This window comes from Rhinoraja longicauda, chromosome 1, assembly GCF_053455715.1.
Source record: "Rhinoraja longicauda isolate Sanriku21f chromosome 1, sRhiLon1.1, whole genome shotgun sequence".
NCBI lineage: Eukaryota > Metazoa > Chordata > Chondrichthyes > Rajiformes > Arhynchobatidae > Rhinoraja > Rhinoraja longicauda.
Window position 1 is genome coordinate 101,677,566 of NC_135953.1, and position 22,355 is coordinate 101,699,920.

General features: G+C 45.0%; 2 protein-coding genes across 7 annotated transcripts in view; both read left to right on the forward strand.

Annotated features, from left to right (window-relative positions):
* LOC144595781 (putative E3 ubiquitin-protein ligase HERC6) overlaps positions 1–10,063 on the forward strand; it is a 61,055-nt gene extending 50,992 nt beyond the window's left edge. For 2 of the 3 annotated variants that reach the window (XM_078403428.1, XM_078403438.1), the window contains 4 exons: positions 2,804–2,874; positions 4,999–5,182; positions 6,335–6,437; positions 9,600–10,063. In XM_078403428.1, the coding sequence (XP_078259554.1) occupies positions 2,804–2,874; positions 4,999–5,182; positions 6,335–6,437; positions 9,600–9,808 (567 nt within the window). In that variant the 3' untranslated portion in view covers positions 9,809–10,063. The remainder of the gene's footprint in view (positions 1–2,803; positions 2,875–4,998; positions 5,183–6,334; positions 6,438–9,599) is intronic. The other variant, XM_078403447.1, reaches the window with a different exon arrangement.
* A 6,509-nt stretch (positions 10,064–16,572) lies between these two features.
* LOC144595791 (putative E3 ubiquitin-protein ligase HERC3) overlaps positions 16,573–22,355 on the forward strand; it is a 50,298-nt gene continuing 44,515 nt past the window's right edge. For all 4 annotated transcript variants that reach the window (XR_013547540.1, XM_078403460.1, XM_078403470.1 and 1 more), the window contains exons 1-2: positions 16,573–16,755; positions 20,701–20,857. Coding sequence is in view for 3 of the 4 variants with exons in the window: in XM_078403460.1 (XP_078259586.1) it covers positions 16,593–16,755; positions 20,701–20,857 (320 nt within the window). In the remaining variant the exon portion in view is untranslated. The remainder of the gene's footprint in view (positions 16,756–20,700; positions 20,858–22,355) is intronic.

Genomic DNA, 22,355 nt, shown 5'->3' on the forward strand with positions numbered 1-22,355 from the left:
GATAGGCCGAGCAAGTTGCAGCATATAAAAGGGGAGGCATGGTCTCACAGAGCAACTATATTGGAGGTGGAATTGCTAAGCTTGAGATCTAAATGCAGAGGCTTTGACAAAGGGGTTCAGAGACAGCACGACGAGTCACGGTCTTTTCCTTCTTACAACTCAATACTAACTTCAATGGTAGAAATGGCGATCATTGGAGTGGTATGTGATCTGTGGGAGATCAAGAAGTCAATGTCCCTGACATGTATGTTTGCACATGGGGCTTGTTCTCGTCAGACCAGAGAAGATAGTCAGACTTCATGTCTGGCAGTTTGGATTTTTTGGGTCTGTGCATTACTTGAATTATAGATGTGTTTGCAGGTTTAGGTTTGGATTTAGGTTTATTATTATTGTCATGTGTACCGAGATACCATGGAAAGTCAAAATGTACGAACCTGCGGATCCTTTTTTCAATTCTAGTGATACAGCTTTGAAACAGGCCCTTCGGCCCATCAAATCTTTGCTGACCAATGATCACCTTGTACAATACTAGTTCTACCCTACACACTGGGGACATTTTGTAGAAGCCAATTAACCTACAAACCTAAACGTCTTCAGAATGTGGGAGGAAACCAAAGCACCCGGAGAAAACACATGCAGGTCACGGGGAGAACGTACAAACTCCGTACAGACGCAGCAGCTGTCGTCAGGATCGAACCCGGGTCACTGACGTTGTAAGGCAGCAACTCTACCACTGCATCACTGTTTCTAGAAACATAGAAAATTGGTGCAGGAGTAGGCCATTTGGCCTTTCAAGCCAGCACCGCCATTCAATATGATCATGGCTGATCATCCAGAATCAGTACCCTCTTCCTGCTTTCTCCTCAAATCCCTTGATTCCGTTAACCCTAAGAGCTATATCTAACTCTCTCTTGAATACATCCAGTGAATTGGCCTCCACTGCCTTCTGTGGCAGAGAATTCCTCAGATTTTCTCCGGGTGCTCTGGGTGAAAAGGTTTTGTCTCATCTCAGTCCTAAAAGGCCGACCCTTTATTCTTAAACTGTGACCCCTGGTTCTGGACTCTCCCAACATGGGGAGCATTTTTCCTGCATCTAGCCTGTCCAATCCCTTGAGAAGTTTATATTTCTATAAGATCCCCTCTCGTCCTTCTAAATTTCAGTGAATATAAGCCCAGTCGATTAATTCTTTCATCATATGTCGGTCCCGCCATCCCAGAAATTAACTTGGTGAACCTATGCTTCACTCCCTCAATAGCAAGAATGTCCTTCCTCAAATTAGGAGACCAAAACTGCACACAATACTACAGGTGCGGTCTCACCAGGGCCCTGTACAACTGCAGTAGGACCTCCTTGCTCCTAAACTCAAATCCTCTCGCAATGAAGGCCAACAAGCCATTAGCTTTCTGAGGAGTACTGAGGAGGATTACTGTTGCAACAACACATCGTCTGGGCCTACAGTGTCCGGAAGTAGACACAAAATGCTGGAGTAACGCAGCGGGTCAGGCAGCATCTCGGGTGAGAAGGAATGGGTGACGTTTCGGGTCGAGACCCTTCCAAAGGCAGAAGGTTTCAACCCGAAACTTCACCCATTCCTTCTCTCCAGAGATGCTGCCTGACCCGCTGAGTTACTCCAGCATTTTGTGTCTTCCTTCGATTTAAACCAGCACCTGCAGTTTTATTTTCCTACCCTTCCGAAGGGTCTCGACCTGAAACGTCATCCATCTTCTGCTATAGACAATAGACAATAGGTGCAGGAGGAGGCCATTCGGCCCTACGAGCCAGCAACGCCATTCAATGTGATCATGGCTGATCATTCTCAATCAGTACCCCGTTCTTGCATTCTCCCCATACCCCCTGACTCCGCTATCCTTAAGAACTCTATCCAGCTCTCTCTTGAATGCATTCAGAGAATTGGCCTCCACTGCCTTCTGAGGCAGAGAATTCCACAGATTCACAACTCTCTGACTGAAAAAGTTTTTCCTCATCTCAGTTCTAAATGGCCTACCCCTGCTGGACCTCCATGAAGCACTTGTCTCTTGGGGGCTGGTTTGACGGCTCTGTAGTGGCGGGAGAGCCAGGCCTGGTGCCAGGGGAAGCAGCCGGAGCCAGGGCCTGGGCCTTGACATGAGCAGGTAACTGTGAGCCTGATGTGGGCCAAGGGGAAAGGCAACAGCAGCAGCGGCGGTGAGGCTGGGCGTTGGCAGAGGTCGAGGCCTGAGCCTGCCCTGGGTTCCCCCATCCCCCCCTCCTCTCCCCGGCCGGCTTAGCGCCTTCCCCACGCCACCCAGAGTCCAGTGGCATCGGCGCAGCAACATGCTCTGGCCTCCCGAGGGCCATCAGTGGGAGTGCCGCCGCTGTCTACCCACCGCACTGAACATCCCCGCACTGGGACGGGACAGGACTCGTCCTTCTCTCTCCCCCCCCCCCACTCCCGCTCCACCAATGGAGGAGGAAACCGAAGATCTTGGAGAAAACCCAAGCAGGTCACAGGGAGAATGTACAAACTCTGCACAGACAAGCACCGGGTCTCTGGGTTTGTGAGGCAGCAACTCTACCACTGTGCCAATGTGGCTGCCCAGTGAGCCCTCAAGGCTTTGTCACCCTGAATGAAATCAAGCCACATCCTAATCATTGTTTATGGACGCATATCCTCAAGTACTGTTCCTGTCCCTAACTTAAATTTTAAACATCCTTAAAATGTTTCCTTTACACTTTTGGAATCACTTACTGTTAGCTATTAGCATTAAGTAAACTTAGGCCCAAAAGCTAACACAATTAGTAACCGGATCTTTTGTTTTGTAGTTGCCCTGGGACAAGCAGTGTGTTGAAGTCATTCCAAATGGCAAAACCCAACCTTTGACTAACAAGAACAGGTGAGTTATAATTCAACACTGAAGCAACAGTCAACTGGTCTTTAGAGTCTTAGATCTTTTGTTTCAGTTTTTAGTTTTGGAGATAGAGTGGAAACAGGCCCATTGGCCCACTGAGATCACACTGAACAGCGATCATCCGTACGCTAGTTCTATCTAATACACTCAGGGCAATTTACAGAAGCCAATTACCCTACAAACCTACATGTCTTTGGAGTGTGGGAGGAATCTGGAGCATCCAGAGAAACCCCACATGGTCACAGGGAGAACATACAAACTTCATACGCACAGCATCTGTAGTCAAGATCAAACCCGAAGTGCTGTGTCGAACTCTACTGCTGTCACTGTGCCACCCCTGTGAATAGTTTCTTCTACAAATTCCCATTCCCATCTCCAGACAATCTCCTGGCTCTATGCCAAGCCTTAGCTCATCTGCTCCTGAAACCCTCGTCCATGTCCATGTTTGTCCGCAGCGAACTGTTCCTAATGTCTCCTGCTGACATCCATTGTTCTTCTCAAAGCAAACATCACCCTGGACTGTACTGCTGTGACCCAACTCCAAACATGATCCACCCTTGGTTTGCTTATCTACGCTGGCTTTAGCCTTACTTTCCAAACCATCATAGCCTTTCTGGCTCACCCCTCTTTACTGTTGTTATTTCCTCCAAGCCACCAAGATCCATGATCACCAAGACTCTATTTCGGGTCTTGTTGATCCCCAACTTAAATGCTTTTGTCATTCATCTCTCGCCACTTCCAAAGTTGTCCATTCAGCTTTGCGCCATTTTGTGATCTGATGAATTAGTCTTAGTAGGCTTTGGAGGGACAAATCCACAGACTTTACTGTCTGCCTCAGTCCTGGGAGTTCATTTAATTGACTGAAAGATACAGCATGGAAACCGGCCCTTCGGCCCTCCCTGTCTATGCTGACCATTGATCACTCATTCATACTAGTTCTATGTTATCTCGCTTTCTCATCGACTCCCTACACACTAGGGTTCATTTACAATTAACCTACAAACCCGCATATCTCTGGGATGTGGGAGGAAACCGGAGCACCTGAAGAAATTCCAGGGAGATCATGCAAACTCCACCCAGACAACACCCGAGGTCAGGATCGAACCCAGGTCTCTGGTGCTGTCAGACATCAGCTCTACCAACTGCGCCATAGTGCTGGGAGTTCTTCGACTCTCGCAGAAATATGTGGTATTTCTGAAAAGCAGGGGGTTTCTTGTAGTTACATGGCTCATGTACGTGGGGAGTGGTCGCAATAAGGACCACTCATCTACACTGATCTCAATTGAGGATTTGCATTGGTACCATAGTGTGTTGGTCAGGTTAGTGACCAATAGCTAGAGCTCCAAGACACAAGCATGAATCCTGCTATGCCACTGGAGAAATTTAACTGAATTAAATAAATCTGGATTTAATACTAGTCTTAGCCGTGGTTGAAACACAAAGTTGCATTGACATAAATTTCCATCTGGCTCACTAATGGCCTGTCAGACCTACAACATGCTTGGTTCTTAATTCCAACCTCCCCAATTCAGAAGTGGTTCTGAATTGTGTCCACATCTAGTGAATAAGAAAATAAAGTGAAGACACAAAGTGCTGAAGCAACTCAGCGGGACAGGCAGCATCTCGGGAGAACGTGGATGGGTGACGTTTTGGGTCAGGATCCTTATTCAGGCTAACCCAAAATGTTGCCTGTCCATGTACTCCAGAGACGCTGCCTGACCCACTGAGTTACTCCAACACTCTGTGTCTTCACTTTATTTTCTTATTCACTAGATGTGGACACAATTCAGAAACACTTCTGAATTAGGGAGGTTTGGGGGGAAGGGGGTTGCAATTGAGAATCAAGCATGTTATAGGTCTGGCAGGACATTAGTGAACCAGATAGAATTTTATGCCAATACACTTTTGTGCTTCAACCACTGCTAAGACTAGTATTATTTCCAGATTTATTTAATTCAGTTAAATTTGTAAACCAGCATATGCAGCTCTTTATTGCTAAGTGTCTTTGCATTGAACATTCTCGTCGCATGTTAAATTTTGTAATCAAAGGGAGAAGTTTTGTAATCTTTGTAATCGAAAGGAGAAATGTTGTCATCTTTGTAATCAAAGGGAGAGATTTGTAGAAGCCTCCTTGAATTACATATTCAAAACTTCAATCAAAAAACCCTTTGACGAATTTAGAAGAGGATTCTATCAGATTTTGGATGAACAATTGATTAAACACTTCCAGCCTCAAGAGCTGAGGGACATATTGATCGGAAGTAATGACTATGACTGGCAAATGCTGGAGCAGGTTTGAATTTTTTTTATTGCTATTCAGTATTGTTGCATTGGGAAAAATGGCATCTATCTTGTACACATCATGTTCCCATGAATGGCACTGTGATAACAATGCTGATAGAATGCATTTAGTTTAGAGAAACCTCTCTCAATGCACTCTGAACAATTTACACACCAAACGTGGTCTTCAATATCATTTAATTCCATAAACACAGTAGAGCTTCCACTAATACTATGCCGTGGATCATCTAAGATAGACACAAAATGCTGGAGTAACTCATCGGGTCAAGCAGCAACTCTTGAGAAAAGGAATAGGTGACCTTTCGGGTCGAGACCCTTCCTCAGACTGAGAGTCAGGGGAGAGAGGGACAAGAGATATAAAAGCGTAGAAAGAGCAAATGAATGAAAGTTATGCAAAAGGACAATTAAAGGCCAGCCAGATTATCAAGGAAAGGTGGAGCCCACAATGGTCCATTGTTGGCCGTGGAGGTGCTAACGATTGGATAAAAAATTAAACGAAGTAGGACGACGGTGAAACTAGTAGGTCGACTCAGGTAGGGGAGGGACAGAGAGAGAGGGAATGCACGGGTTACTTGAAGTTTGAGAAATCAATATTCATATCTGTGATGTTTATAGAATCATGGTACTGAATACTGTGTAAGAAAATTAACATTGCAACCGTAGGAACTGAAAGTTAATAAGATCTGTAGTTTTATATTATGCTTGGAACATCTCAGGACAATTTACACTTGTTGAAATATTTTCGTGGGATTATCACCATTGTAATTTATAAATGTTACTGTACACAAGCCCCGACAAAGCTGGCAACATAGACATATCCTAACGTTATAGTTTGTAGTTCCGCCACCTCCTCTGGCAGCACATTCCAGATATCAACCTCTATCTGTGCGGGAAAAAACTTGCGTCTCAGATTCCCTTTAAAACTCCTTCCTCTCACCTGAAGCCTATGCCCTCCTGTTTTTAATGCCTCTGTTCAAATCATTGAACATCTGAATAAATTTCCCCTTGTTTGGCTCAGTGTCAATCTTTCATTTGGTAGTCTCCCACTTTGCCTGTTTGTAGCACTTTGCTAAATTGAAGGCTTTTGCCATTAATCTCTCTCCCCTGTGTGGATCTATAAACACTAATGATATTTTCCACACAGAATACAGCCTATGTAGGAACGTACGACAGATTACACCCAACCATCAAGATGTTCTGGGAAGTTTTCCATCAACTGACTTTGGATGAGAAGAAACTATTCCTCTGTAAGTACCTCCCTGAGCTCTGAAAATATCTGAGTTAAGATGGGTTCAACTACTTCCAAAAAGGTGTGAAGCTCCATTGTGAACATCACTCGAAGGGCTTGTCTGTTCTTCTGGTTTTCAAAACATGACCCAACCCACCACCTCATCCACTTGTTCAATCCAGATTAACTACATGTGATCTTACATGGAGTAATTCAACAGGTTATGTGGAACTAATTATTTTAGTGGTTCATTCTTAAAAACTAAATCTAGGCTGGCTGTACTAGGGTGAAATCTCCAACACCTTGTCCTTACAAACAGAAAGATGTGCATTTAGAGATCCAACTTTGATTCTGACCTTGGGCACTGTCTGTGTAGAGTTTGCATGCACTCCCGGTGACCACGTTTCCTCCAGAGTTTGTACATTCTCCTTGTGACGCGTCGGTTTTCTCCGGGTTCTTCGGTTTCCACCCACATTTCAAAGACGTGCAGGTTTGTAGGTTAATTGGCTTCTGTAACTTGTCCCTAGTGTGTAGGATAGAACTAGTGTATGGGTGATTGTTGGTCAGCGCAGACTCCGTGAGCCAAGGGGCCTGTTTCTATGCGGGTTTGTAGGTTAATTGGCCTTTCCAAGTTGCCCCCTATGCATTGATGTGCAAATGGGATAACATACAACTAGTGTTAACGGGTGATTGATGTTCAGCATGGACTCGGTTTCCATGCTGTATATTTCAATCAAGATAACATATTTCGCATTCCTTTAAGGATGTTCTTTATAATCAATGAAATGTTTTTGAATTCCTGAAATGATCAAATAGTCTGTGTCAGGTTGGACAAGATTAGGTTGATATGGATGCATAGGAACATATAGCTGTAGACCATCTCTGTGGCAGTTCTATTGATGAAAATAGAGTTGTGTTCACCCCCTCACTTCCCTAGGTCAACAACCAACTCTTTTGACATGCAGGTGTTCAAGGTTAGGTTGTTGTTCAGACATCATGCCACAAGGTTCTTGATCCATTTCCTGGACCCCATCTCATTGTTATTCTCTGTCAGGCAGATAATAGTGGTAGCTTCTTCTTCTTTCGTGTCCATCATTCAAATGTTACATCACTGTCAACGTCCGTCTTGAAAAGGGCGCAAGCTTCCGGCGACAATCAGTGGAAGCCTCACGTAAGGTAGACGATGGTAGTAGCAGAATTAGCTCAGGACACTTCCAGTTTCTAGCCCTGCGACGTGGATGCTTCTGCTATGAGGCCAATAGTGGTATCATGGGTAATGATGAGGTTGGTGCTGTACTAGGCCACACAGCCATGGGTGTACAGGGACTAGAGCAGGGGACTAAGCACTAGACATTGAAGAGCACCAGTGCTGGAGGAAATGTTATGACCAATTCTAACTGACTGACGTCTGGAGGTCCAGAAGTCTGTTGCAGATGGAGGCCCCAAGGCCAATGTGCAGAAGCTTGGTGGGAGTAGTGGGCGATAAAGGGTGGCAGAACGGCACAGCGGTAGAATTGCCTCCTTATTGCACCAGGTTCGATCCTGACTACAGGTGCTATCTTTGCCGAGTTTGTGCGTTCTCCCTGTGACCGTGTGGGTTTTCTCGGGGTGCTCTGGTTTCCTCGCACATTCGAAAGACATGCAGTTTTGTAGGTTATTCGGCTTCTGTAAATTGTTCCTAGATAGAACTAGTGCACGAGTGATCGCTGGTCTGTGTGCACTTGGTTGACCGAAGGGCCTGTTTCCATGCTGTGTCTCTAAAACAAAAGATGAGCTTACTTGATATTATGGTTCTGAATGCTGAGTTGTACTCAATGAATAGCATCCTGATGCAGGTGTCCTTATTGTTAAGGTGATCCAGGGGTGAATATAATGCAAGGGAGAGGGTCCCCAGTGTAGAACCAGAACACATAGAAATAGAATTAGGTAACATTTTTGGTCGAGACCCTTTGTCAGATTGAGAGTCACGGGAAAGGGAAATGAGAGATATTGGAATGAATGAATGAAAGATATGCAAAAAAGTAACCACGATAAAGGAAACAGGCCATTGTTAGCTGTTTGTTAGGTGAGAACGACTACAGACAATGAGACTCAACAAGACGACATTTTGGTGGGGGAGGGATGGAGAGAGAGGGAATGCAGGGGTTACTTGGAAGTTAGAGAAATCAATATTCATACCACTGAGCTGTAAGCTGGCCAAACGAAATATGAGATGCTGTTCGTCCAATTTGCGTTTGGCCTCACTTTGACAATGGAGGAGGCTTCAGACAGAAAGGTCAGTGTGGGAATGGGAAGAGGAATTAAAGTGCTTGGCAACCGGGAGATCAGGTAGATCCAGGCGGACTGAGCGAAGTTGTTCAGTGAAACGACCGCCCAGTCTACGTTTGGTCTCGCGTACGTATGAGAGTCCACACCTTGAACAACGGTTACAGTAGATGAGGTTGAAGGAGGTGCAGGTAGACCTCTGCCTAACCTGAAAGGACTGTCGGGTCCCTGGATTACACACTAGTTTAATTGGCCTCTGGAAATCGTCCTTGGAATGTAGCTAATGGCAGAAGTTGAGTGCGTGGGGGGGGGGGAGTTGTGAGTGTGAGCAGACTAAAATGGGATTAACGTGTTTGAGGGTCAGCACAGATTTGTTGAGCCGAAGAGCCTGTTCCTGTGGAGTATGGTCAGACTCAGAGTGATTGTAATGCAGCATTCACCTTTTTTGTTTCTTACTTGTCATTCTCAAATGCTGATTTGTAAGAATATTGATTGATTTACTGATTATTGATTAATTGATTGGTGGAATGATTGAAATATACAGCATGGAAACAGGCCCTTTGGCCCACCAAGTCCACATTGACCATCGATCGCCCATTCACACTAGTTCTACGTTATCCCACTTTCCCATCCACTCTAAACAATGTGGGGCAATTTACAGAAGTCAGTTAACCTACAAACTCGCAACCCTTTGGGAAGTGGGAGGAAACCAGAGCACCCGGGGAAAACCGCCCGGTCGCATGAAAGAATGTGCAAACTCCTCACAGACTGGAGTCAAGATCAGGATCAAACGCGGGTCTCGGGTGCTGTGAGGTAGCGGGTCTACCAGCTGCACCTCTGTGCTGCCAAAATATATGTATATGTAGAATGTACTTTTGTGAATCGTGTAGCATAACTTCAAATGTTCTTTTCTCAGTATTTATGTTCGGATCTGACCAACTTCCAGTGATGGGAATGAAGAGTGTGAAGATGACGATCTGTCCATGTACGTTGACTGCACATGATTATCCAGAGACAAAGACTTGTTCCGACACCTTGCATCTTCCAGAGTACACCAGTCCAGAACCTCTGAGAACAAAACTGGTGATAGCTATCAAATCTAAGAAAAATGTTCATAGAGAATGAAGCTAATCAGCAAAAGAGACTTCAGCTCTTCATGGAAGAAACATTATCAAATAAACCCTATCCAATGATCCACGCCTGCACTTATATCAAACATTAGGAACAGCTGGGAAGAAACTGCCCCTGAATCTAGTGGAAATTTTCAAGACTGGAAACCTCTATTATTTTCATGTAGCAAAAGCAAAGTGTTGTCAAACTTGTGTAGGAACAGAGCAGATTTTCAAATTGATGTGTAATTCCTTCTGCGCTCTGAAATAAAGTTTTATTTTGCAACCATTTAGAAGGAGGCTCTTTGGCCCGTCGTGTCTTTGAACAATCCCATTGGTCTCATTACCTTTCTCATTTCCCTGTACCCAGCTTTTTCTATCTCAGCACGTCACAGTCGCGCAGCGGTAGAGTTGCTCCTGACTAAGGGTGCTGTCTTTGCGGAGTTTGCATGTTTGCCCCGTGACCTGCTTTGGTTTCCTCACACAGGTTTGTAGGTTAATTGGCTTCAGTACAAATGTAAATTGTGCTGGTGTGTAGGACGATGTGAGTGTATGGGGTGATTGCGGGTCGGTGCGGACTCGGTAGGCTGAACACAAGAACACAAGAAAATAGGAGCAGGAGTAGGCCAACCGGCCCCTCGAGCCCGCTCCGCCATTCAATACGATCATGGCTGATCCCACCCCAACCCCCTTCCCACTATCGCCCTTCTTCCCACCCAAAAGAACCGTGTGATCTCCTGGGATAAAACCGGATAAAAAACCAGGCCAATTTGGGGGAAAATCTGGGAAATTCCTCTCCGACCCCAAGCTAGGCGATCAAAACTTGTCCTGGAGATTACTCGGGTCTTACTATACTAACAATAGCTCATGTCCACTTCCCTGCCCACTCACCGTAACCCCTAATTCCCTTGTCTATTAAAAAACAATCTATTTCCGTTTTAAATTTATTTAACGTTCCTGCTTCCACAGCTCCCTGAGGCAGCGAATTCCACAGACTAACCACCCTCTGAGTGAAGAAGTTTCTCTTCATCTCAGTTTTAAAAGAGCCCCCTCTTATTCTAAGACTATCCCCCCTAGTTCTGGTCTCCCCGATCATCGGAAACATCACTTACTTAGATTCCTTTTACAATGAGTTGCCATCGGCAATTAAACTAACAGCCCGTTATCGGGGTGTGGAACAAATCCGGAGCACCCTTAGGAAACCCCACAGAAAGAACATGCAAGGTTTGGGGCCGGGACCGAACCAGCAGCTGTGAGGCAGCTCCACTGACTGCTGTGCCTTCACATGGTTGGTAATGTGGTTAAAACAGCCGCTGTGTACCATCGGAAAATGCCGTGGCTCATTGGTATCAGCGTGTGGACTGTGTTGTACTGCCTAACCTTGGAATGTTTTGCTGGATCATCCATTGGATTTTTATGCGACAGAGAATTGCCAATTCATGGAGGCACATAAAGAGATGCTGAATAAATACACTAAAAGAAAGGAATGACCCAACGAGCAGCTGCAGTACTGCCTCGACAGTAAGCCTGGCTCGCCCCCACGCAACTGGGAGCCCACCTGGAGTCATCCGAGACTCAACTCCGAAGACCGGGAACTGGTGAGGGGGACTGCGACGGAGGTCTGCTTTCAAGATGGCGGTGGACGGAGGAGAGGATCGGTGTTGCCAGGACAACGGGCCTTGAAGGCCAAGATAAGACTGCGCTCTTAGGAACTCTGAAACTTTGATGACGCCAGAAACGTGGCAACTCTTTGTACTCTGTCTCGGTGAAGTCTACTATTACACTTCATTTGTTGCACTTTGTACTTGTATATGATTATGCTTATCTGTAGTATGATTTAACTGGATTGTCTGGAAAACAAATATTTTCACTGTGGTTAGGTACATAGGTAAATGTGAAAATAAAGTATCATCATCATTGATAATTATCACCTGTGTATAAACATGAAATGCTGTATATATACTCAGCATCTGTAGCATTTGTGGAGAATAAAATTATTCATATTTCAGGTTGATAAACTTTTGTAAGAACTGGGAAAGTACAATTGAATGTTAAAAGCTGCTGATAACCTGTTCAAATTTAGGGGTAGGCCAATGCATTAGGGCCAAATGGGTTATTGTACTGTAATTATGAGAATACTGTAAGTCGTTTTTGGTGGTCATGTAGCTAAGACCAAAGTATTCAAAGGGAATGGAGACGCAAGAACCTGCAAATGTTGAGATCTTGAGCAAAAGACCAAGTGCTGGAAAAACTCAGTGGGTCAGACTGCATCCTCAGTCTGAAGAAAAGGTCGCAACATGAAACATTGTCCGTCTATTTCCTTGCACAAATACTGCCTGACCCGTCCACTTCTTCCAGCAATTTGTTTTATGCAACCGAAAACAAACCCAGCTTACATTGTGATCTTCGAGCTATAGAACTCTTTCCACACTCCATCTCTAAAGTCTAAAAAAAATGCATATCTCCGGAGACCAAGATCAGACTTGATTTCAGAGACTTGGGACTTGAACGTAGTAAGATGGCACCAGAACATTGCAACTCTTGCAACTCTTAACTTGTGTATGATTGTACTCGTGGTTTGATTTGACTGGATAGCACAAAAAACAAAACTTTTCACTGCCATTAATAAAATAAATTAATAGTAAACTACTCCAAGTGTGGTCTCGCCAATGACTTGTACAGCTGCAAATAAAGGCTTATCACTGTACCGATGCATGTGACAATAGTAAACTTAAACCTAAACATTATCCAAAAGATGGTCCTTCGGGGTGTGTGGCGCTCTGTCGGGACTGCACTGGTGTCATTTCAATTTGAATTCAAGAGTGGGATTTGAACTGATGGACTTATGACTCAGAGGCAAGGGTGTTCCTTATCTGTGACTCATTTCCTTTCCAATGTGACAGCTTGGTTTCCATTTCCAATCCTTATGGGCGGAGTTCAGCAAGAATGACGAAAGGAAACTGAAACTATATCTGAAAGCATGAAAGGAATGGGGAAAAACATTGGGTGGAATCAGAAATAAAACAATTACAGAGCAGGTCACACTCACAGAAGAAATACTGAAGTTTAATATTTTGCTCTATTAGAGATAGAATCATAGTCGTACATTGTGGAAACAGGCCCATTGGCCCAACCTGCCCATGCCGACCAACATGTCCCATCTACACTGGTCCCATATATATTAGCTGCCCGTTTTTGACCCATATTCCTCTAAACCTGTCTAGATGTTTTTAAAATATTGTGATAGTACCTGCATCAGTGAGGCAATGCAGGGGTCACCCATGCTCTCCAGAGATGGTGCGTGACTCCAGCACTTTGTGTGTTTTTTAATATAAACCAGCATCTATGGCTCTTTGTTTAATTTCGTTTAGTTCACGTGTACCGAGTTCAACAAAAAGCTTTTTTTTGTTTCACAGCGTACAGATACATGATAAGGGAAAAACATTTAGTGCAAGATAAAGCCAGTAAAGTCCGATCAAAGGTATTTTGAGGGACTCCAATGAGGCAGGTAGCAGTTCAGGACTGCTTTCTAGTTGTGGTTGGATGGTTCAGTTGCCTGATAACAGCAGGGAAGAAACTGTCCTTGAATCTGGAGGTGTGCGTTTTCACACTTCTATACCTTTTTCCTGATGGGAGAGGGGAGAAGAGGGAGTGGCCGGAGGTCGACTTGTTCTTGATTATGCTGCTGGCCTTGCTGAGGCAAAGTGAGGTATAAATTGAGTCAATGGAAGGGAGGTTGGTTTGTGTGATGGTCTGAGCTGCATCCACTATTATCTGAAATCTCTTGCGGTCTTGGATGGAGTTGTTTCCACAGGTCGCAACATGAAACATTGTCCGTCTATTTCCTTGCACAAATACTGCCTGACCCGTCCACTTCTTCCAGCAATTTGTTTTATGCAACCGAAAACAAACCCAGCTTACATTGCGATCTTCGAGCTATAGAACTCTGTTTCCACACTGCATCTCGAAAGTCTAAAAAAAATGCATATCTCCGGAGACCAAGATCAGACTTGATTTCAGAGACTTGGGACTTGAACGTAGTAAGATGGCACCAGAACATTGCAACTCCTAATGTGTATGATTGTACTTGTGGTGTGATTTGACTGGATAGCACAAAAACAAAACTTTTCACTGCCAATAATAAAATTAATTAATAGTAAACTACTCCAAGTGTGGTCTCACCAATGACTTGTACATCTGCAAATAAAGGCTTATCACTGCACCGATGCATGTGACAATAGTAAACTTAAACCTAAACATTATCCAAAAGATGGTCCTTCAGGGTGTGTGGCGCTCTGACGGGACTGCACTGGTGTCAGTTCCATTTGAATTCAAGAGTGGGATTTGAACTGATGGACATGACTCAGAGGCAAGGGTGTTCCTTATCTGTGACTCATTTCCTTTCCAATGTGACAGCTTGGTTTCCATTTCCAATCCTTATGGGCGGAGTTCAGCAAGAACGACGAAAGGAAACTGAAACTGAATCTAAAAGCATGAAGAATGGGGAAAACATTGGGTGGAATCAGAAACAAAACAATTACAGAGCAGGTCACACACAGAAGAAATACTGAAGTTTAATATTTTGCTCTATTAGAGATAGAATCATAGTCGTACATTGTGGAAACAGGCCCATTGGCCCAACCTGCCCATGCCGACCAACATGTCCCATCTACACTGGTCCCATCTATACTAGCTGCCCGTTTTTGACCCATATTCCCCTAAACCTGTCTTATCCATGTACCTGTCTAAATGTTTTTTAAATATTGTCAAGTCAAGTCAAGTCAAGTCAATTTATTTGTATAGCACATTTAAAAACAACCCACGTTGACCAAAGTGCTGCACATCTGACTAGGAAAAAAAAGAAACATACAGTGGCAGGCAGCCAAACACAACGGCGCGGCCATCTTGAACAAAATGTTAATTCAATCACCCACAGTCCAACAACAAAAGCATTAAATAAGCATCAAAATTACACCCCCAAAACTTGTGACTTCTTAAACACAAACACATATGGTCGGTGATGCAAACTCAGTAACAGAACTGGGAATTAACATACAGGAATGGCTAACTAACAGAAAGCAGAGGCAGGTGACAGTACTTGCATCAGAGAGGCAATGCAGGGGTCACCCATGCTCTCCAGAGATGGTGCGTGACTCCAGCACTTTGTGTGTGTTTTTTAATATAAACCAGCATCTGTGGCTCTTTGTTTCTCCCTTTCAGTTTGGTTTGATTTAGTTTAGTTCACGTGTTCCGAGTTCAACAAAAAGCTTTTTTTTGTTTCACAGTGTACACATGATAAGGGAAAAACATTTAGTGCAAGATAAAGCCAGTAAAGTCCGATCAAAGGTAGTTTGAGGGACTCCAATGAGGTAGGTAGCAGTTCAGGACTGCTTTCGAGTTGTGGTTGGATGGTTCAGTTGCCTGATAACAGCAGGGAAGAAACTGTCCTTGAATCTGGAGGTGTGCGTTTTCACACTTCTATACCTTTTTCCTGATGGGAGAGGGGAGAAGAGGGAGTGGCCGGAGTGCGACTTGTTATTGATTATGCTGCTGGCCTTGCTGAGGCAAAGTGAGGTATAAATATGGGCGGCACGGTAGCGCAGCGGTAGAGTTGCTGCTTTACAGCGAATGCAGCGCCGGAGACTCAGGTTCGATCCTGACTACGGGTGCTGCACTGTAAGGAGTTTGTACGTTCTCCCCGTGACCTGCGTGGGTTTTCTCCGAGATCTTCGGTTTCCTCCCACACTCCAAAGACGTACAGGTATGTAGGTTAATTGGCTGGGTAAATGTAAAAATTGTCCCTAGTGGGTGTAGGATAGTGTTAATGTGCGGGGATCACTGGGCGGCACGGACTTGGAGGGCCGAAAAGGCCTGTTTCCGGCTGTATATATATGATATGATATGATATGATAAATGGAGTCAATGGAAGGGAGGTTAGTTTGTGTGATGGTCTGAGCTGCATCCACTATTATCTGAAATCTCTTGCGGTCTTGGATGGAGTTGTTTCCAAACCAAGCTGTGGTGCATCCAGAAAAAAATGTTTTCTACGGCACATCTGTAGAAGTTGGTGAGAGTTGCTGGGAACATGCCAAACTTCCTAAGCCTTCAAAGGAAGTCCTAAGGAATAGGAGTAGAATTAGGTCATTCGGCCCATCAAGTCTACTCCGCCATTCAATCATGGCTGATCAACCTCTGCCTCCGAACTAGGGTTGCCAACTGTCCCGTATTAGCCGGGACATCCCGTATATTGGGCTGAATTGGTTTGTCCCATATGGGACCGCCCTTGTCCCGTATTAGGCCCGGGCGCCGCCTAACGGGGGTTGCGTAGTAACCCGCCTCGTGACCCAAGGGGCCGCCATTGGTGGAACGGGAGCACGTGGCCGCTGGCTGGGTGAGGTCATGTGGGGCACGGGACGTTGATGTCACCTTTTGTCCCTTATTTGGGAGTGAGAAAGTTGGCACCCCTACTCCGAACCCCATTCTCCTGCCTTTTCCCCATAACCTCTGCACTAATCAAGAAGCGTTGGGTGTGCCTTCCTTGTAAGTTCGCTGAGTAACATTGGGGTTCACTTGAGCACAGACAGGACTGGTTGTCAGGAAGGTGAGAAGCGGCTCCCGGGTGAAATACCCCAGAGAGGGGATTCCCCCTTATCTGACTCCTGGGGATGCCATTGGTGGACGGGGATGTTTGGGGGTGGGACCTGACTCCACGTGATGATAAAGTGAAACTTTATAACCTGACATTGGCATTTCATCTCATTTATTTCACACTTTTCCCGGATCGGTGACACGAAGGGGCGATGCTGTACAACTGGGAGACGGGTTTGCAGCCCGAACGCTGTTCCGACTTGGACGATGTTCTGGGCACCGAGCAGATTCGGCACCTTTGCTGCCGGGGCGGCTGCACAGTGTTTGTGCTGACCAGCGGGAGGGTTTTCAAGAAAGTCGATGGAAAACGACCTGGTAAGGGGGAACATGCGGGTAAAACCACTGTACGCTGCAGGAGGCAGGATGATGTTGTATCTCAAATGGACACGCAGTTCTTTATATATTGAGGCAATCTACAATGTCATTAAAGCGTGTATGTAGGATGTACAGCAATCTATGCATTTGATACAAAGTGCCGGAGTAACTCAGTGGGTCAGGCAGCATCGCTTAATGTAGAAATAAGGAACTGCAGATTTTTTAAAAATGCTTTTATTTCATGCAAAAATAACCCCGGTATAAATTAGTATAATGCTTGAATCAATTCCCCCTCCACTTCTCTTCCACCTTGGGAGTCGATTACGATCTGAGTAATATAAGAAAATAACTGCAGATGCTGGTACAAATCGATTTATTCACAGAATGCTGGAGTAACTCAGCAGGTCAGGCAGCATCTCAGGAGAGAAGGAATGGGTGACGTTTCGGGTCGAGACCTTTCTTCAGACCCTTCTCTCCCGAGATGCTGCCTGACCTGCTGAGTTACTCCAGCATTTTGTGAATAAAACGATCTGTGTAATGACTGGTATTAGTGCCTGGGGAAAAGGGCCGGCTCTGTGCTCTGGGCACTGACGTTTCTAGTTTGTTTATCGCTGGTTAGTTTCAGTTTCTCTTCTCACACACAGTGTCAGCGTCACCAGCAGGCTGTGAGAACAGCGACTTTATCCGTTTGAGCGGTGAAAACGAAACTCTCCCCTCAAACCCCGCCTTTGCCTTTTATTGTGATCGGCAGCCAGGGGAGGTGTTTTGGTGGATAAAACTGTATGGGATGGTAAAATTAGAGTGAATTGACAATCCAGTGAGGAGTACTCCAAAGACGTAAAGGTATGTAGGTTAATTGGCTGGGTAAATGTAAAAATTGTCCCTAATGGGTGTAGGATAGTGTTAATGTACGGGGATCGCTGGGCGGCACGGACTTGGTGGGCCGAAAAGGCCTGTTTCCGGCTGTATATATATGATATGATATGATATGCAAATTGCTGAAACACTTCAAGGAACTGCAGGTGCTGATTGTGTAGGAAAGAACTGCAGATGCTGGTTTAAATCGAAGGTAGACACAAAATGCTGCAGCAACTCAGCGGGACAGGCAGCTTCTCTGGAGGGAAGGAACGTCACACATTCCTTCTTGACAGAGGTGCTGCCTGCCCCGCTGAGTTACTCCAGCATTTTGTGTCAACCTGCAGATGCTGATTAATGCACAATAGGGCACGCAGTGCTGGAGTAACAGCGGGCCAGGCAGCATCTCTGGAGGATTGGTATGAAGCTTCAAAATAATAATTAAAAAACGCAAATGCTGGAAAATCTGAAATAAAAAGGTTGAAAAACAAAACGCTGAAAAAAAACTCAACGGGAAACGCAGCATCTGTGGGAAACAAAGAACTACAGAGGCTGGTTAATGCACGATAGGACACAAAGTGCTGGAATCATTCAGCGGTCAGGCAGCATCTCTGGAGAACATGGATAGGTGATATTTCGGATGGGGAATCTTCTTCAGGTTGATTGTGTTTGGAGGGAGGGAGGGGGAGAAGAAAGCTGGAAAGGGCTGAGGCAGAACAGATTGTGGCAGGTAATAGGTCAACATAGGTGAGAGGGGCTTTGGGAAGCAGATGGTTGGAACAAAGGCCGGCAAAAAGAAAGGAAGGTGTGAACAGGTTTGAAGCGTTGCAGACTTCAAAGCCAGAGGAAGGAAAGTGACGAGGGGGGGGGGGGGGAGAACAGTGAAAGTCTAGGTGGGGCACAGAAGATGGATGAGGGAGGAAGAGAGGGGGAGTACAGGAGAGGGGGGGGGGGGGGGGGTTGGTGAGATGCTACCTAGAACCAGTAAAATTACCTTGGTGATGCTTTGGGTTGAGACACCTTCTTCGGACTTGTCTCACTCTTTCCTCCAGACCTGAAACGTCACCTATCCATGGTCTCCAGAAATCCACATGAACTCTGCCCTATCCTGCTATTATTTTTTAAGTGTATCTTCCCACTTCCTTAATCATAAATTTCATCATTTTTCCTACTACCTCTTATATCAGAGTTACTGATTCTGGTTATGGTATGAATATTAATTTATCTAATTTCAAGTATCCCTTGCATTCCCTCTCCCTGTCCCTCCCCCACCGAGTCATCTTGCTATTTTCATTGTTCGTATCCCTTCATTATCAATTCTTCCACAGCCAACCATGTACTATTGTGGGCTCCACCTTTCCTGAGTCATTGGTGCCGGATGTAATTTGTTCTGTAACTCACACATCCAGTTTTCTTCTCCGCTGAAGAAGGGTTTCGACCCAAAACGTCACTTATTCCTTCTCTCCAGAGATGCTGCTTGACCCGCTGAGTTACTCCAGCACATTGTGTCTACTACTGGCTCTAGCCCAACATTTTCTTTCTTGCATAGGAAAAAAACTGCAGATGCTGGTTTAAATCAAAGGTAGACACAAAATGCTGAAGTAACTCAGCGGGTCAGGCAACATCTCTGGAGAGAAGGAATGGGTGACGTTTCGGGTCGAGACCTTTCTTACCCAACCCGAAACGTCACCCATTCCTTCTATCCAGAGATGCTGCCTGACCCGCTGAGTTACTCCTGCATTTCTGTGTCTATTTTCTTACTTGCTCCTTTCTGTAATACTGGGGTTACATTTGCTGCCCTCCAATTTGTGGGAACCATTCCAGAATCTCTGGAATTGTGGAAAATGCCAACTGGTGCATCCACTATCTCTGCAAAGCCTTGGGATGCAACTCACCAAGTCAGGGATGAAGATTTCTGACCCAAAATGTTGCCTGTCATTTCCCTCCACAGATGTTGCTTGACTTGCTGAGTTCCTTCAGCACCTTGTGTTTTGCTACCTTTCAGTTGCCTTGTTGGTAGGATTTGAAGTCCAGTTTTACATATGTGGGTTAATTGGCCACCGTACATTGCTCCGGTGTATAAATGCGTGATAGAATCTGTGTGACATTGAAGAGAATGTAGGCAAATCTTTTAAAAGGGATTGATGTAAGATTAGCGTAAATGTGTGGTAGATGGTTGATGTGTGGCCGCTAGGAATGAAGGGGGGTCCGGGCAGGGGGTCGCCGAGAATGAAGGGGGGTCCCACTGGAGGGCCGCCTGCAGCCATGTGCAGTGGCAGGCCTGGTTCACCGCTTCGAGCGGAAGATAGGATTGTTCAATGTGAAGGAAGGAATGGCTGATACTGGTTTAAATCGAAGATTGGCACAAAAAGCTGGAGTAACAGCGGGACAGGCAGTATCTCTGGAGAGAAGGAATGGGTGACATTTCGGGTCGAGATCCTTCTTCAGTCTGAATGTCTAGGCATTGGGAACATGTTTCCTGCCTCTGATGTGTCCAACCCCTTAATAATCTTGTGTGTTTCGATAGGATCCCCTCTCATCCTTCTGGGTTCCAGTGTGTGCGGGCCTAGTCGCTCCAGTCTTTCAACATGTGACAGTTCCACCATTCCAGGAATTAACCTAGTAAACCTACACTGCACGCCCTCAATAGCAAGAATAACCTTCCTCAAATTTGGAGAAATGCAAATGCAAATATTAACCAAATGCAGACAGGAGTGACTAGTGTAGATGGGACATGTTGGTCAGTGTGGGCAAGTTGGGCCAATGGGCCTGTTTCCACACTGTATGACTGTGACTGTTCAATGAACTTTTTGTAACTTTGCCAGTGCCAGAAACGTGGCGACTCTTGTGTACTGCCTTGGTGAGGTCTGCTGTGTGATTTTACCGGGTTGTATGCAGTTAAAGAGTTTCATTGTACTGAGCTACATGTGACAACAAAGTATCATTGAATCATTTAATTTAGTTGGTCAAAGAGCCTCTTTCCATGCTGTATATCTCTCTATAACTCCAGGACTTTGTGCGATTATGAGTCCAGTTCCAGAACCACAATTTACACATTGAGCATTAATAACTTGTTTTCATCCCATGCAGGGCAGTTCCCTTATTTCAAGGAACAGAAGATTCACTTTGCTGATTGTGGGACATCCCAAGTTCTGTTTGTTTCGGAAACGGGAAGTATTTTTGAGAGTCAAGTCAATTCAAAGAGACGTGCAAATAATCCAAGTGGGATCACGTTATCAAAACCACAGTAAGGCTGCATTATTCTTAGTCTTTCAAATCTGAACAAAGTTGAAGTTTTCTGTTAACTCTATGCTGCTGTGTTGTAATCTGCTCCAACAGAGTCAAAGGTCACCAACACTTGCAAGGGGTAAAAATGTAAACATGTTGGGTTTATTTGCTTCTCAATGAAATAAACATTTAGAGGACATTCTGATTATTAAAGATTGCAAGTTCCAACTAGCAGGCGGCACCCGTTGACAGTGCAGCACCCTAATGAGATATAATCTTTGATTAAATGTTCAACTTTCCATGGAAGGATTTTAGATCGTCATAGAGTCATATAGTGTGGAAACAGGCCCTTCGGCCCAACTTGCATGCCAATCAACAAGCCCTTCGGCCCAACTTGCATGCCAATCAACAAGCCCCATCTACACTAGTCCCACATGCCTGCATTTAGTCCATATCCCTCTAAGATTATCCTATCCTTGTACCTGTCTAAATGTTTCTTAAACATTGTGATAGTACATATAACATATAACATATAACAACTACAGCATGGAAACAGGCCTGTCCGGCCCTACCAGTCCACGCCGACCATTCTCCCTGACCTAGTCTCATCTACCTCCACTCAGACCATAACCCTCTAATCCCCTCCTATCCATATACCTATCCAATTTACTCTTAAATAATAAAATCGAGCCAGCCTCCACCACTTCCACCGGAAGCCCATTCCATACAGCCACCACCCTCTGAGTAAAGAAGTTCCCCCTAATGTTACCCCTAAACCTTTGTCCCTCAATTCTGAAGCTATGTCCCCTTGTTGGAATCTTCCCCACTCTCAAAGGGAAAAGCCTACCCACGTCAACTCTATCCGTCCCTCTCAAAATTTTAAAAACCTCTATCAAGTCCCCCCTCAACCTTCTACGCTCCAAAGAATAAAGACCCAACCTGTTCAACCTTTCTCTGTAGCCTAAGTGCTGAAACCCAGGCAACATTCTAGTAAATCTCCTCTGTACCCTCTCCATTTTGTCGACATCCTTCCTATAATTTGGCGACCAGAACTGCACACCATACTCCAGATTCGGCCTCACCAATGCCCTGTACAATTTTAACATTACATCCCAACTTCTATACTCGATGCTCTGATTTATAAAGGCAAGCATACCAAACACCTTCTTCACCACCCTATCCACATGAGATTCCACCTTCAGGGAACAATGCACAGTTATTCCCAGATCCCTCTGTTCCACTGCATTCCTCAATTCTCTACCATTTACCCTGTACGTCCTATTTTGATTTGTCCTACCAAAATGCAGCACCTCACACTTATCAGCATTAAACTCCATCTGCCATCTTTCAGCCCACCCTTCCAAAAGGCCCAAGTCTCTCTGTAGACTTTGAAAATCTACCTCACTATCAACTACTCCACCTATCTTAGTATCATCTGCATATTTACTAATCCAATTTGCCACACCATCATCCAGATCATTAATGTAAATGACAAACAACAGTGGACCCAACACAGA